The 15,189-nt window shown below is 40.8% G+C and overlaps 1 protein-coding gene across 5 annotated transcripts in view; it reads left to right on the forward strand.

Annotated features, from left to right (window-relative positions):
• NSD1 (nuclear receptor binding SET domain protein 1) overlaps window positions 1-12,540 on the forward strand; it is a 151,662-nt gene extending 139,122 nt beyond the window's left edge. For all 5 annotated transcript variants that reach the window (XM_063084455.1, XM_063084459.1, XM_063084462.1 and 2 more), the window contains 6 exons: window positions 237-506; window positions 1,344-1,460; window positions 2,532-2,673; window positions 6,846-6,952; window positions 8,760-8,964; window positions 10,603-12,540. In XM_063084455.1, coding sequence (XP_062940525.1) covers window positions 237-506; window positions 1,344-1,460; window positions 2,532-2,673; window positions 6,846-6,952; window positions 8,760-8,964; window positions 10,603-12,233 — 2,472 coding nt within the window. In that variant the 3' untranslated portion in view covers window positions 12,234-12,540. The remainder of the gene's footprint in view (window positions 1-236; window positions 507-1,343; window positions 1,461-2,531; window positions 2,674-6,845; window positions 6,953-8,759; window positions 8,965-10,602) is intronic.
• The last annotated feature ends 2,649 nt before the right edge of the window (window positions 12,541-15,189 follow it).

Here is a 15,189-nt window from a genome sequence, read left to right on the forward strand (position 1 = left end):
CAGTTGGCCTACTGGCTTTGAAATTTTGATTTTCAAATGAATTTTTAAAACTTTTGTTTGATTCATATTTTATATATCAAATCAGGCATTATTTTCATATCAAACTGCCTAAATCTTGATAGTTCAAAATCATGTGAAATGTAACATGCAACTTCAAGGAAGTCTGCCTTTTTACAGGTCCTGAATTATCTTGTATTGACTTGCTTGACGTACTATACTATACACTTATTCTCCAGGTAAACCGTCCTATTGGCAGGGTACAGATCTTCACTGCAGACTTGTCTGAAATTCCCCGTTGCAACTGTAAAGCTACTGATGAGAACCCCTGTGGGATAGACTCTGAGTGTATCAACCGCATGCTGCTCTATGAGTGCCATCCCACAGTGTGTCCTGCTGGAGGACGCTGTCAAAACCAGTGCTTCACCAAGCGCCAGTATCCAGAGGTTGAAATTTTCCGCACATTACAGAGGGGTTGGGGTCTACGGACAAAGACAGATATTAAAAAGGTAAGGAAAACTTTTCTCTTCTTTTCTTGGCAGCTAGCCAGTACAGGGATTCAAACCCTGGACCTTGGCATTACCAGCACCATGCTCTCTCAAGTGAGCTAACCCACCAGCCCCAGAAAAACTTTTCTTAATTACCAGATTTTTTTTTTTCTTTTTTGTAGTTGCTTGGTAACTGATGAATATGAGAAAATTCATCATAGAGGAAAATAACATAGTTTAGGGATTAACCATGTTATTGTGTCTTGCCATATCCTTCCATATTGAGAGGCCTGAGAATGGATGGTCTCCTTCATGTCTAAAGTCCTTTGTATTGATCATGTTTACTATGTAGAAGGATAGAAAAAAAGAGAAATTCAAAGATGCTATGGCCTTATTTGCTCTTTTGTGAAAAATCCTAGAACTAGTAATTAAGAGTGAGAGGATAGTGAGTACATGATACAGAGGTATTAATCATCTGCTAATGAAATATTTTTAGTGGGGAAAAAACAAAATTGGGTTCATGGAACATGAAGGAGAAAGGGTTAGACCTTTTATAATGAAAATGATCTGCAAGTTTTTAATAAATAGGTAATTTTGTACAATCTTTGTGTAAAATAAATCTTATTTGGTATTTTAATAAAATAAGCCTTATTCATGGTTATATTTTCCGAAGAATTTTATGGAAGTTTCTTTCTAGGAAAGACCATGAATATGGGTTGGTCTGTTTAATTATTTGCCAAGTAGTTGTTTTATATCTACTGTGTGCTAGGCATTATGCTGAGGATGCAGTAATCAATATACACATGTGAACATCAATGTACTTTTTGCCATTAAGTCAGAAGCTATTTTTTGTTCTAGGGTGAATTCGTGAATGAGTATGTGGGTGAGCTGATAGATGAAGAAGAATGTAGAGCTCGAATTCGTTATGCCCAAGAACATGATATCACTAATTTCTACATGCTCACCCTTGACAAAGTAAGTAATGGAAAGTGTTATTTCCACTGTTGCAAGGTTCTGAAATCTGTGTTGTCATGGCCACAGTATTTGTAGACATGTCATGCACCCCTCAAAGCAGGGTCATTCTCCACCATATCAGTGGGGATTGTTTGAACAGAGTTCTGGAATAGGTAAGATTCCTCATTTCTGTCTATACCTGCATATGGCCAGAGGCAATAAAGCTGCTTTTAACATTCTTTTTGAGCGATCTAATATATCTTTATTAATATATGTTTGGGATTATATCTTTTAGTATTTGTCCTATAGGATTAAAATTTAAAGTCAGAAAAATAATCAATCTTTTACCCTTTTATAGATTAAGAAAATGATTTGTTGATGTTTAATTAGTGTATTGAGAAACTCATGTAAATTGATTGTAGAACTCAACTTGAGAACCCAAATCCCCTTTCAAATTATAGGAATTTTCTGCTGAGATTTATTTCATTGGTTCCTGGAATTGTATTTGGAAGTCATTCCTAATTTCAGTATCCTAGTGTGTATTTTCTCTGTATCTGCAATTCCTCTATGTAACTGAGTAACAGGTTTCACTAACTTCCCCACCCTGTGCGTGCACGTGTGTGGGCCCCCCGCCCCCCCATCTTTTATTAACAGAATCCTTTGCTGGTATTCACCTTTGTAAACATTTCTCAAGTTGTAAACTTAACGGTTTTTGAGATCCTCCATTTCAGATATTCTGATCTTATTTGGGTTGGAGACTCCGCCATCAGTATTCAAATCTCCCTGGGTGATTTCTAATGTGCAGCTATATCAGAATCACCTAGTAGGTTTGTTGTAACGCTGATTGCTGTGCCTCACCCTAGGGTTTCTGCTTTCATATATCTGAAGCACAACCCAGGAATTTGCATTCTAACAATTTGCCAGATAGTGTTGCTAGTCCAGGGACCACACTTTGAGAAACGTTGTTTTGGGAGAGTCAGACTTTATAAATTATTAGAGACAATAGCCTCCATTATTAGAGGGAATAGTCTAATTTTAATCAATAGCAGAGGTCTCAGGAAGTCTGACGAGCAGCTTCTCTTGGAATTCTAGGACCGAATTATTGATGCTGGTCCCAAAGGAAACTATGCTCGGTTCATGAATCATTGCTGCCAGCCCAACTGTGAAACACAGAAGTGGTCTGTGAATGGAGATACCCGTGTTGGCCTTTTTGCCCTGAGTGACATTAAAGCAGGTAAGAATCATTTGAGGATTCTGGAACTATGACTTTTAGGTTTTATCATCTAAAAATCCCATATGTCCTGTACTTGAAAATGAAGTTTCCAAACTCCTAAGGATAAGGACACATAAGGTCTTTCCAGGTGGTACTTGGGCATGAAATATTTATTTATTTATTTATTTTAGCCGTGGTATAATAGACATAACTTGAAATTTACTTTAACTTTTTATGTGTATAGTTCTTTGGTATAAAGTTCATTCACATTGTTATGTAACCATTGCCACCATCTATTTTGTCGTCTCCCCCAGCTGAAACTGTACCTATTAAACACCAGCTCCCTATTCTACATTCTCCTCCCTTCTCCCCCCAGCCCCTGGCAACCACCATTCTACTTTCTGTCTCTGAATTTAACTACTCTAGGAACCTCATATAAATGGAATCATACAATATTTCTCTTTTTGTGACTGGCCAATTTATCTTAGCATAAAGTCTTCAAGATTGGGTGTGGATGTTTTTAAGGGACTAAATTCCCAGACCTTCAAGTTTTATATGAACTGCACACAAATTTGTCTGCTTTAAAAACTGCGAGCTCTCTGGATTTCCTTTCTCACCTTTCCTTTTACAATTGCCCTTCTCCTGCTATATAAACCAAAGATTCAACCCTTACCCAGACAAATCTTATGGGTTATGGACCCAAGGCTATTTTCAAAAACAAATGAAAAGCCCCTCACCTCTGGGGTGCCAAAGAAGTAGACATTTGAAGAATGCACACCTGTGTCATGGCCTGCCTATGTTTCTAAGAATTAGAATGTGGAAGTGAGATAATTGTATTAAGATGCTTATTTGAATTGAAAGCAAATCTGATATGGCTGAGTGGTTTCATAGTGACATTATATTATGGATATTTTTACAGATTAAAGGAGCTTTATCTGTAGCTTCAAGATTTTGATCAAACTATTTTACGTATATATACCTATGCATATAACACCCTCCAAATTGCATGATTTTTTAAATATTTAAACTTGTGTAAAGTTTGTGAATTTTGAAATATACAAGAAAGTGCATTTTTCAAAATGAGTTTTGCAGGGAAATGAGCAAAACATTTTGAAGATCATCCTCGTATATTGTAGGGACTGTATAGCGGTTACAATTACCTGTGGTCAACCATGGTCCGAAAGTATTAAATGGAAAATTCCAGAAATAAGCAATTCATAGATTTTATGTTGTGTGCCATTCTGATTAGCTTGATGAAATCTTGCACCATCCTTCTCCATCCCACCTGTGAATCATCCCTTTGCCCAGCATATCCACACTGTGTACCCTAACCACCCATTAGTCACTTGGTAGCCATCTTGGCTATCTACTGTTGCCATATCTCAGTGCTTGTGTTCAGGTAACCCTTATTTTACTTTCATTACATTATATTGTTATAATTGTTCTATTTTATTACTTATGGTTGTTAATCTCTTTATGTAATTTATAATTAAACTTTATCGTAGGTATGTATGTATAGGAAAAAGTATAGTATATATAGCGTTCAGTACTATCCACAGTCACAGGCATCCACTGGGGGTCTTGGAACATATCCCTATGGATAAGAAGAAACTAATCTACTCAAACTGAGATAGGGGATGGCTGGTTAGCCCAGTTGGTTAGAGCGTAATGTTGATAACACCAAGGTCCAGTGTTCGATTCCTGTACTGGCCAGCCAACAACACCACCACAAAACAAAACTGAGATAGGACTCCCCTAGCTAGTTTGTAATTGACAATACTATAATCCAATTATTGTTTAAACAGAAATCCCATTTGAGCATTCTGGGAGAAGACTTAAGTTCTCTTTTGCCCAGTCAGTGTTATTGATCTCAGGAAGCATTAATTAAGATAAAATAATTAAAAAGTAGTTTGGTCAGCTCTTGATTTGTTTTTCATTTTTTTTGTTTTGTTTTGTTTTTTATTTAATGTGTGGGAAAAAAATTTTAAATAATTTAATCTGTGGGACTCCTTCCCCTCCACCCCCACCCCAATGTATTTTTTCTATACAACTTAAATATGCTGCCCAGGAATCTTTTAAATGCTGACTTGTATCAAGCTTTTGGAATGGATGGCTTCAGAGTAAATTGTATAGATTTCTGCTTTGTAACAGGAATAATTAAGTAAGTGATACTAGGTTCCAGACACTATTCTAAGCATATTACCTCATTTAATCCTTGCAAAAGTGCTGTAAAGTACGTGGTTATTATACTTATGTTACTTGGGTCTGACACCTCTCATTCTTCTCTCTCTAACCACCCCAAGGGTGGAGGCGTTCCTCTTTACTGATTACTCAAATGTTATTCAATCATATGACTTCAGTTCTAATATGTCTTTTTGTTTGTTTGTTTGTTTTTTTCGTGACTGGCACTCAGCCAGTGAGTGCACCGGCCATCCCTATATAGGATCTGAACCTGCGGCGGGAGCGTTGCCACGCTCCCAGCGCCGCACTCTCCTGAGTGCGCCACGGGCTCGGCCCTCTAATATGTCTTTTACCACCTTTCAGTACCACATTTCTGCTGAGAGCCTTCGATCTATGTCCATAGGGATGGCCTCCTCTACCATGTCTAGCCACAGATTTCTCTTCTCTCTTCTCCCCTGTTTACTTATCTCAGTAGGTTGGTGTCGAATGGATGGGGAAAATGAGACAGAATGTACTAAGTACCAGGCTGAGTACCTGTTTGAGCTGAGACCTGAGTACATGGAGTCAGGACTTTTCATCCAGCTTCCTGGGCTCTTCACGTACCTGTCACTATCTCCCACGCGTGCCATCCTCATTCCTCTATTTATCTCTTCTCTGATGCTCTTTTCCATCCCAATAATTGCAGACCCATCAAGGATTACTGTGTATTAGATTCTTTTCTAGAAAGGTAGCAGTGTTTCCTTTCTGAGTGCTGACACCTTCTGATATAATTTATTCCCTCGTGTGATTATGTTCACATAGTAGATAGTCAGTGAGCAGCAAGTTATGCCAAGTATCCTGTTATTTTATATTTGTGTATGTGGTAGAGTTGCATTACAAGCACACCAAATCTAGAAAAATTCAGTTACATACTCAGATTTTTTAATAAGAAAAAACAGTATGAATAGAATCACCAAATGTTCAATTTAGTAAGGTCACAGCAGGCATGAGACGGGAGACATGATTCTGCTGTTACCTTGGCTAGTCTCAGTTCTTACAAGCTTCTTACAGTGTGAGCCTCTCACCAGGCCACGGATGATTCTACTATTCCTACAACATGACCCATAAATATGTCAGCTGCTTTATATTTTGCTTAATGGAAAAATGAAATAAATGTCAACATTATGAAAAACTATATATGTGTCACTGATAGAATGTATTTAAGTCTGCAATGGAAAATCTTTCTAAGACTTCTGACTATGAATGTTGGTCACGTTATACATTAGTTATAAGCTGTTATACCCACAGAAAGGCAACTTCTTTGTATACTTACATAAAGTGCTTAGAGTTTGAAAGTTTGTGTATTTTATTTGTTCTCACAGTTATGATGAAATGAACCTTTAATAGAAAGGGGACATTTTGTACCTTAATCTGTATACCTCTTTTTAAAGTTTATAGATTACTGCTGTGTTCATTATGTCTTATTCTCCCAATAAACTTGTGAGATTGCTATTTAAAAAATGGGCTGCTCAGGGTTTACATCACTCAGCTACGCTGTGGCTTAACTGTGGCCTAGATCTCTCTAGCAGTACTCTGAACTGAGATGCCTCTCTCTTGAGTGCTGCCAGGGAAGATGTGTTCACCTGGGCACAGACTAACAGGTTTTCTTCATTCTACTTTCCCAGTGCCTGGGACATCAATATAGAATAAACTGGGTTTTTTTGTTTGTTATTATTAATGAATGAATATATTTTGAATCTGAGTAGTTAGAAAATATATGAAAAGCAATTTGAGATAACACCTGTATAGTAAAAGTTATTTTGAATATTAATTGTTAAGCCTTGTAAGTTTTTCTGTTTTTAAGTTGTACTAGCAGATTAGTAATGTTATAGGATTAGAATTTATTAATATAGTGGGATTAGAATTAATGAATCCTTTTTATGATTTTTGAAATGAATCATTTTTTGTATTTAATACAGAAATAATGTAATTAAAAACCATACATATTAATACTTTCATGGTCTCTTATGCAGGCACTGAGCTTACCTTCAACTACAACCTAGAATGTCTTGGGAACGGAAAGACTGTTTGCAAATGTGGAGCCCCGAACTGCAGTGGCTTCTTGGGTGTAAGGCCAAAGGTACCACCCTTCCAGACTTTTGAATTGGGAATAATGGTGTGGTCCTGCTTTCCTAACAGTTAGGGCTGAGTCTTAGAAGATACCTCTTTGAAATAATGACAGTGAACAGTTGTCATTATAATTACAATAATTATTATAATATATAATAATTAGGCCCCTAGCAGTTTACTAAATATTGGGATGATCAATTTGGTTACACAAGAGAGGATCTGTGGGTATTGTTGAAGTGTTTTGAGTGATCTGACTTTAATTGGTGATACTTTTCTAGCTAAAAAGCTGTGAAGTAGGTTTCTTCCACATCTTTATCAGTCTCAGCTGATCTCCCTCATATCTCCTAAAGCTACTTAGATTCTTGGTATATCTGTATCTCTTTGTATCTCTCTCTCTCCCTTTCTCTTTCTAAAATACCAAAGAATCTGCAGTTGAATTTATGATTCTAAATGTAGTATAACACTCTAGATAAAAGTAGGACTTTTATCTACCATTATAACAAAGTATAAACATTGTTGTGTCTTGTTTTTTTATGTGTACTTTACCTGAATTATAATTCTGTATCTGTTAAGAATTGTTTACAAGTCTGTATCCCATTTCTTTAAAATATTATAAAAATTTATTTTTGCTCTTACATAGTCTTCTTAACCATTACTTTTAGTGACTGTTTCATTTTTTATATAATGGATGGACATAATAGATGAACATCTGGATGTTTCAGGATTTTTTTTTTTTATCATAAGTAACAACACATTGAAAATTGAAGTTTAATTTTGGTGAAAAGTAGACTACACAGTGACTCCAATTGGATGTTTCCCATTATACTTTTTTGATTATGAAGCTCAACATTAAGAACTGAAAATACAAATTAGCATAGAAACCAATCAGAAAAGATTAAATGATTTTGAGTGATAACATATGAAAATGAAGAACATCCACCAGTTATTCTTTTATCTCGTTAAATAAGAAAAATCACCTCCATATTATATTGGGTTTTGTTTTTTTGGTTAAATATTCTTTTTCCTTAAGATGTCAGTTGACTTGTTTCCTATAAATTAAAACAGTAATGTGTTTAACCCATATTTAACAGTGTTAGCAGCACTAGGGATTTCAGTTTTTACATCCTTGAGGTCTGTGTAGGACAGCAAAAATTTAGAAATGGGAGACCACTCTGGGCTGTTAGTAAACACTGGCTTGTCAGAATAGGTGGGGCCTTAATTAAGTTGTATAGATTGGTCCTGGATGTTTTTAGGCTAAGGTGAATAATGTGATGAAAGCCATGGTGTTTGGTGACAAGTGTGGCCTGCCAGGAACACAGACAGAGGAGACCTGCGGCTAAACCAGGTCTGTCCGGGGAGTGATGGACATTATCCTAATTTGACTTAAAGATGCATAGTCTTGCTGAAGGCAAGGGCCATCAATTCACTTTCTGTGTCTTCTTAATTTGTGGCTCATGAAGGTTTGTTGAATAAATTAAGAAATTTGCCTGTACACATACACATACGCAGAGTTGTCTTTAGCTTTGAAATTAGGAAGACATAAAAATAGATCTTATGTCAACAAAAAGAAACATATTTCTCTTTCATTTCATTCAGGTGACAAGGTAATTGATACAAAAGTGGTAATCAGCGCTACCATTTATTGGGTATCTGTGATATGCCAGGTGCCTTTCCTACATTTTTTCATATCTTCACAATCCAGAAAGACAGTCTTTTCCCAGAGGAGAGACTGAGGCTCAGAAAGGATAGTTAACTTGGTCAAGATTATATTACTAATGTGTTGACAGAATGCTGACTACCCAATATCTCACCTCTAGAATCAACCCATTGCCACAGAAGAAAAGTCAAAGAAATTTAAGAAGAAGCAACAGGGGAAGCGTAGGACCCAAGGTGAAATCACAAAGGAGCGAGAGGATGAATGTTTCAGCTGTGGGGATGCTGGCCAGCTTGTCTCCTGCAAGAAGCCAGGCTGCCCAAAGGTTTACCATGCAGACTGTCTCAATCTGACCAAACGACCAGCAGGTTGGTGCCAAAGTTAATTGAGTGTTCTCTGCCAGAATTCTCAGGGTCTCATGCCATTTGTTTCAGTCTGGAAGAAAGTCCCATTTGGTCTTATGCATAGGTGTGGTCAGTGTTCTCATTCTGGAAATAAATGACCACAAAGGCTTAGAATCCTTAGTTATAGAGAAGGGACTAGTAATTCACCTGCTGTTTGTCAAGTACTTTACTTACATTATTTTACCTTCCCAGCAACCCATACAGGTCAGTTTTCTTCCCATAATGCATATGGGAAAACTGAGAGTCAAGATTGGTGAGATGGCTTGTTCAAAACAGATGGAGGAGCTTTATTGATAAGCCAGGTTTTCTGACTCTGAAGCCAGTAAATCGTGTTGCCTTTCCAGAGTAAGAAAGATTGAGACAGATATGAGCCTTTGGGTTATTCTAGTCAGTGAGAGATAGGGACTGACACCCTTTTAACCGCCCTCTGTACCTCCCTGCTTACCACTAGGGTGGTCTCCTCCCTTGCAAAGTAGACTTTTTTCTGTGAAGGAGGTTCAGTTGTATCAGTTAACACATGAGAAAGCTGCCTAGGCAGATGTAGCACCCAGGAATTTGTGGTTGGAGAGAAGTTGATAACGTTTGGGTGGTGGTTTGGAACTAGAGGATTTTAGGGATTTCAATGTGCCATCTATTTTAAAGGACAAAAGAAAACCAGTAGGGAACCTTTCCAGGATGAAGAGATTATACATCACTAGTGGCCTACTTCCAAGAACTGTAGGAAGTGGAGAACTTTGGGATGGAAGTGACAGGAGTTTGTTTCTGAATTGGCTTTCCTTCAATGTGTATTTGCTAATGAAATAATAGAAACTCAGGTAGTATGAGGGCAAGGCCATAGCATCAACCTATTAGTGCCAGGAAGTGGAATTGTTTCAGAATCAATTACTCAAGGCCATCACTGGCACTGGCTGTGATAGAACTGATCTTGCCTCTGTGCCAAGAATTTATTTAGGGGTGGAAACACTATCCATGGTTGAGACACTCAGGTTACATGAAATAGGGGGAAGTAGATACAACCTCAGGTTAGCTTTGGTTTTTTTGCACTGATTCTGTGTGGTCAACACAGGTGAAGTTTTGTCCCGGTTTCAAGACTTAAAATTGAGCATAGGTAAATCTGCTTCCATTTTTTGTAGTTGTATATCTCTTTCCTATTCCTGTTAATAACCAGATAAGCAGGAGTGTGATAGCTGGGATATTTCTCTTTGAGTTGAATATTTTAAAGTAATTTAAGACAAATGTAGTTTACAAAAATATGAAGATAATATCTAAACATTTCTTCTAAGAGGAGCTTTGGGTCGGTTGTTTTTTTTTCCATGTTGGAAATAGTCATAGAAATATGTATTTACTTTCCTGCTTGTATATTTAGGTGATACTTAGTTGCTATTTTATACTTTGCTGTTACGTAGTGCATTGTTTTTTGCCGTACAGAAACCTGACCTTCTGGGGAAAGAGTGGTATTAAGTTGGTGGCATAAAGTCTCTGAAGAAGGTGGCAGTTTGAAGAAGGCTTTGCAATCACTCCTGTGGACCAGTCTCAGAGCCATGGCGCATCTCACATATATCTCTTTTTACCTAAGTATTTGTTTCACACCTGTGTTTTCAGGGAAATGGGAGTGTCCTTGGCATCAGTGTGACATCTGTGGGAAAGAAGCAGCCTCCTTCTGTGAGATGTGCCCCAGCTCCTTTTGCAAGCAACATCGGGAAGGGATGCTCTTCATTTCCAAACTGGATGGGCGTCTGTCTTGTACTGAGCATGACCCCTGTGGGCCCAACCCTCTGGAACCTGGGGAGATCCGTGAGTATGTGCCTCCCCCAGTATCGCTGCCTCCAGGCCCAAGCACTCACCCGGCAGAGCAATCATCAGGAATGGCTGCTCAGGGGCCCAAGATGTCAGATAAGCCACCTGCTGACACCAACCAGACGCTGTCGCTATCCAAAAAAGCTCTGGCAGGTACTTGTCAGAGACCACTGCTACCTGAAAGATCTTTTGAGAGAATTGATTCCAGACCTCAGCCTTTAGATAGGGTCAGAGACCTTGCTGGGTCAGGGACCAAAGCCCAATCCTTGATATCCAGCCAGAGGCCACTGGACAGGCCACCTTCAGTGGCAGGACCAAGACCCCAGCTATCTGACAAACCCTCTCCAGTTACTGGCCCAAGCTCCTCACCCTCAGTCAGGTCCCAGCCACTGGAGAGACCTCTGGGGATGGCTGATCCAAGGCTGGATAAATCCATAGGTGCTGCCAGCTCAAGGCCCCAGTCACTGGAGAAAACCCCAGTCCCCACTGGTCTGAGACTTCCACCACCAGACAGACTGCTAATCACCAGCAGTCCCAAACCTCAGACTTCAGACAGGACCCCAGACAAATCCCATGCCTCTTTGTCCCAGAGACTCCCGCCTCCTGAGAAGGTACTATCAGCTGTGGTCCAGACCTTGGTAGCTAAAGAAAAAGCACTGAGGCCTGTGGACCAGAATACTCAATCAAAAAATAGAGCTGCTTTGGTGATGGATCTCATAGACCTAACTCCTCGCCAGAAGGAGCGGGCAGCTTCTCCTCATGACGTCACACCACAGGCTGATGAGAAGATGCCAGTGTTGGAGTCGAGTTCATGGCCTTCCAGCAAAGGTCTGGGGCATATGCCGCGAGCTGCTGAGAAAGGCAGCATGTCAGATCCTCTTCTCCAGCCTCCTGGGAAAACAGTAGCCCCAGCAGAGCACCCCTGGCAAGCTGTTAAATCACTCACCCAGGCCAGACTTCTTTCTCCACCTCCTGCCAAGGCTTTTTTATATGAGCCAGCAACTCCAGCCTCAGGAAGAGCTCCTGCAGGGGTTGAGCAGACCCCAGGACCTCCCAGCCAAGCCCCAGGCCTGTTGAAGCAGGTGAAGCAAATGGCCGGAGGCCAACAACTACCTGGGCTTGCTGCCAAGAGTGGGCAGTCCTTCAGGTCTCTTGGGAAGGCCCCATCCTCCCTCTCCACTGAAGATAAGAAGTTTGCAACAACAGAACAGAATCCCTGGGCCCTGGGCAAAGCCTCGCCCGGGGCAGGGCTCTGGCCCATGGTGGCTGGACAGACACTGGCACAGTCTTGCTGGTCCACTGGGAGCACACAGACATTGGCACAGACTTGCTGGTCTCTTGGGAGAGGGCAAGACCCCAAACCAGAGCAAAATACACTTCCAGCTCTTAACCAGGCTCCTTCTAGTCACAAGTGTGCAGAATCAGAACAGAAATAGTACCAGTAAATTTCACATGAAGAGACAAGCTGCCCCCAGGGTACCATTTGGGGAGGGGAAATCTTTTCTTTCTTTTTTCCCCTTAAAAAACAGACCTACCCCAATAGTGTATAACTTTTCCACTGTTATACTTTCCGTATACCCCAACAATCAGAACTCTTGTGACGTTAGCTAGTGGGGGCTTGTGGTTGTGTGAACCATGTATGGAAACCCAAGTGGGCCCCAGCCAAGGAGACAGACAGACCTGGGTCTCTTTCCTGCAACTTTTACACATGGTCTAATGTGAAATAAAAAGTCCACTCTGGAATCAAGCATGGAATTCAATTCCGCTGGTCAGGTTGGAAGGTATAGGGGCTCTCAAAGCTATTTCCCCAGCCCAACAGAGGTCCGTCAAGGGCACCCGATGAACTCTTGGGAGGAACTGATATTCACTCAAATCAGTGGCAATTTCCTGAGCATTCACGTGAGCAAGGTTGGTGCTAGTCACTGACAGGAGATAAAGAAAGAAATAAGGCCTGATCCCTGAGCCTAGCATGCTTGTCTAGATTCCCAGGCTGTTTTCAAGAACCTTTGACCAGGAAGTAACAGGAAGTTCTAAGGGGCCCTGGGGCTCCATACTCATTTTGAAATGTCCTTTGTGGCCCCAGAAGCTGTGTTGAGTAAGTGTTTCCTACTTGGGGTGTGCGTGAGTATTTGTGCATGCATGCACACTCATGCCCAAATCTCTCTAGATGGAAGGGTGCTGCTTGAGGCCAAGTGGGCCTGTTGGCTGGGGCAGCCATTGTTGCTACTTCTGTCTGGGCTGTGCAGAGTCTGAAGATTTGTCCTTGGAGGAGCAGCTCATTAGGGGGTGCTGGACTCTATGAGAATGTAGTGGTGGAAGAAGGCAATTGGCAAGCTTACCTTTCTTTTCTACCGATTTTTCTCCTTTTACATGAACCCAACCCATCCCCATTCCCCCAAACACTCAGGTGCTTTCAGATTTCAGTGTCTCGGGCAGTGGACATAGGGAGTCTCTGGCAAGCTCTGAGCTAGACATACCAGCTTCAGGAGTGCCAGATCCTGGTGGAAAATTACTTTTCCCTTGATCCTTTGCCCTCCTAACTGGACGGAGGGAGTCCTCTTCTGCACCTCCCTGAGAATTGCTGTGCTCTCTATTGAGAGCACCTGCCTGCTGACTTAGCTCAAAGGCAAGCCAGAACCCTTCCCCTAAGACTGGTGAGATGTGGTGTTTAGAGCAATGTCCAGTCTAAAAGATGACTCCACATAACTGCTGATTATTTGTTACTGCTGCCCTGAGCTGGGGCCTTAGGGCTGGGAAATCTGTTGGTGCTATCCTGCCCTTCCATTCACCCAGCTCACTGACTGCCAACAGGAAGTGCTGTTTGGCTAGTTCCTTCCCACTCACCCACCCCTCCTTTGTCCCTAGACCAAACATGTTTACCTCTCTGCTTTGCCAACTTAGCTAGCAGCTTTAGCCAACAGGCCATCTCCTGGCCATTCTGTCTCAGTTATGGCTTTTACACCCTCAACAGGATTCTGTATTTCGTCCCAGTTTCCTCCTCCTAAGTTCCTATTGAAGTTACTCCCATCACTTCCAAGGAGGGAACAGTAGTTGTTATAAAAGCATTTGCGCTTTATATAAAGATTAAAAATAGAATCTGCTTTTATTTTCCAAAGTCTGTCTCTGAGGTTGAGACTCTTGAACTCAGGCAGAGGGACGAGGCTGGGTAGGGCTGTCCCGAATTTAGGGGCTTATCCCTGCATTTCACTGAGACCTCGGAATCTCCTCTGTGAATTCCACCTGCCTAGTTCTCCCCTTTCATCCTCTCTCTCTTCCCACATCATCAGAGAGGAAAAGCTCTTTGTTCAAAAGGAAGAGAAAACGTAAAGCATCTTATTTTCTTTTAGAAGAATTTTAAACCACAAAAAAAGATATTTTTAAAGAAATTCACCCAGAACATTAAAAGTTCATTATATTAAGTATTTATCATGTGTGAGAATAATAAGTATATAACTGCAGCTAGTAGGTCCCTTTCCCTAATCTCTTAGGTTGTATGAGTAGGGTTTGCTTGGTGCCAGTCCTGTGCCCTTTCCTCTCCTGTCATCTGTAGTTGTGATCAGAAAAAAGGTATCCACACTGCACTGTCAGAATCTCCTTTCACTGTGTTGTGTGTTAAATTACCGTAGGTCTTTGTTTCATGAAATAAACTGTGAATTTGGGGGGGCGGGGGGCGGGGCGGGGGCTTGCAGGCTATGTAAAAATTTTAAGTGGAGAAGTTTGATCCTGAAGTAGCTTCTCTGATGTAGGCTTTGGTAGGTAAACAGCCTTGACAGCCATCTAGATATGTCTCATAGGACAGGAAGGAGTGAGGGAAAGAGGGCCATGATTGGCCGCTTTGTGGTTTTGTTTTGGTTCTTTCCATTCTCCACCATTCACTGGAGGCTTAGTTCCAGACCTGCCTGGGGAAAAAACTTCTGAGCCGTACTTGGTTGGGGGGCGGGGGGGCAGTTCTTTACCTGAATGGATGGACAGCCAGGCTTCCATCCAGGGCCATTTAAAGACTCTCAGTTTGTTGAATGGAAACTAGAAATTTGAGCTATTGGGCATCTATACCAGTATCTGATACTAGATTGTTAAAATCATGACAGCAGTAACTGCTCAGTTAGAAGCAAAGGCAGAACAACTGTTGGAAAATGAGATTTGTATGAAGGTGGGGAGGGAGTGACCTTGCCAGCCCTTCACACTTCTCCTGAAGCCTATAATGAGAGACACTTTCTCCAAGGGGGTGTGAATCGCAGTTAAAAGGAAATCTTTTATCTTAGAAACTTCTGGTCATTTTTCAGGGTGGTATTTTGGTATTTGTTGTTTGGCTAAGTGCTTGGAAATAGGGATCTCAACAGAATCTGCCCCCTAGCCAGCTCCCCAGGAAGCATTTTCCAAGGGCAAGCCAAA

Source organism: Cynocephalus volans, chromosome 2, assembly GCF_027409185.1.
Source record: "Cynocephalus volans isolate mCynVol1 chromosome 2, mCynVol1.pri, whole genome shotgun sequence".
NCBI lineage: Eukaryota > Metazoa > Chordata > Mammalia > Dermoptera > Cynocephalidae > Cynocephalus > Cynocephalus volans.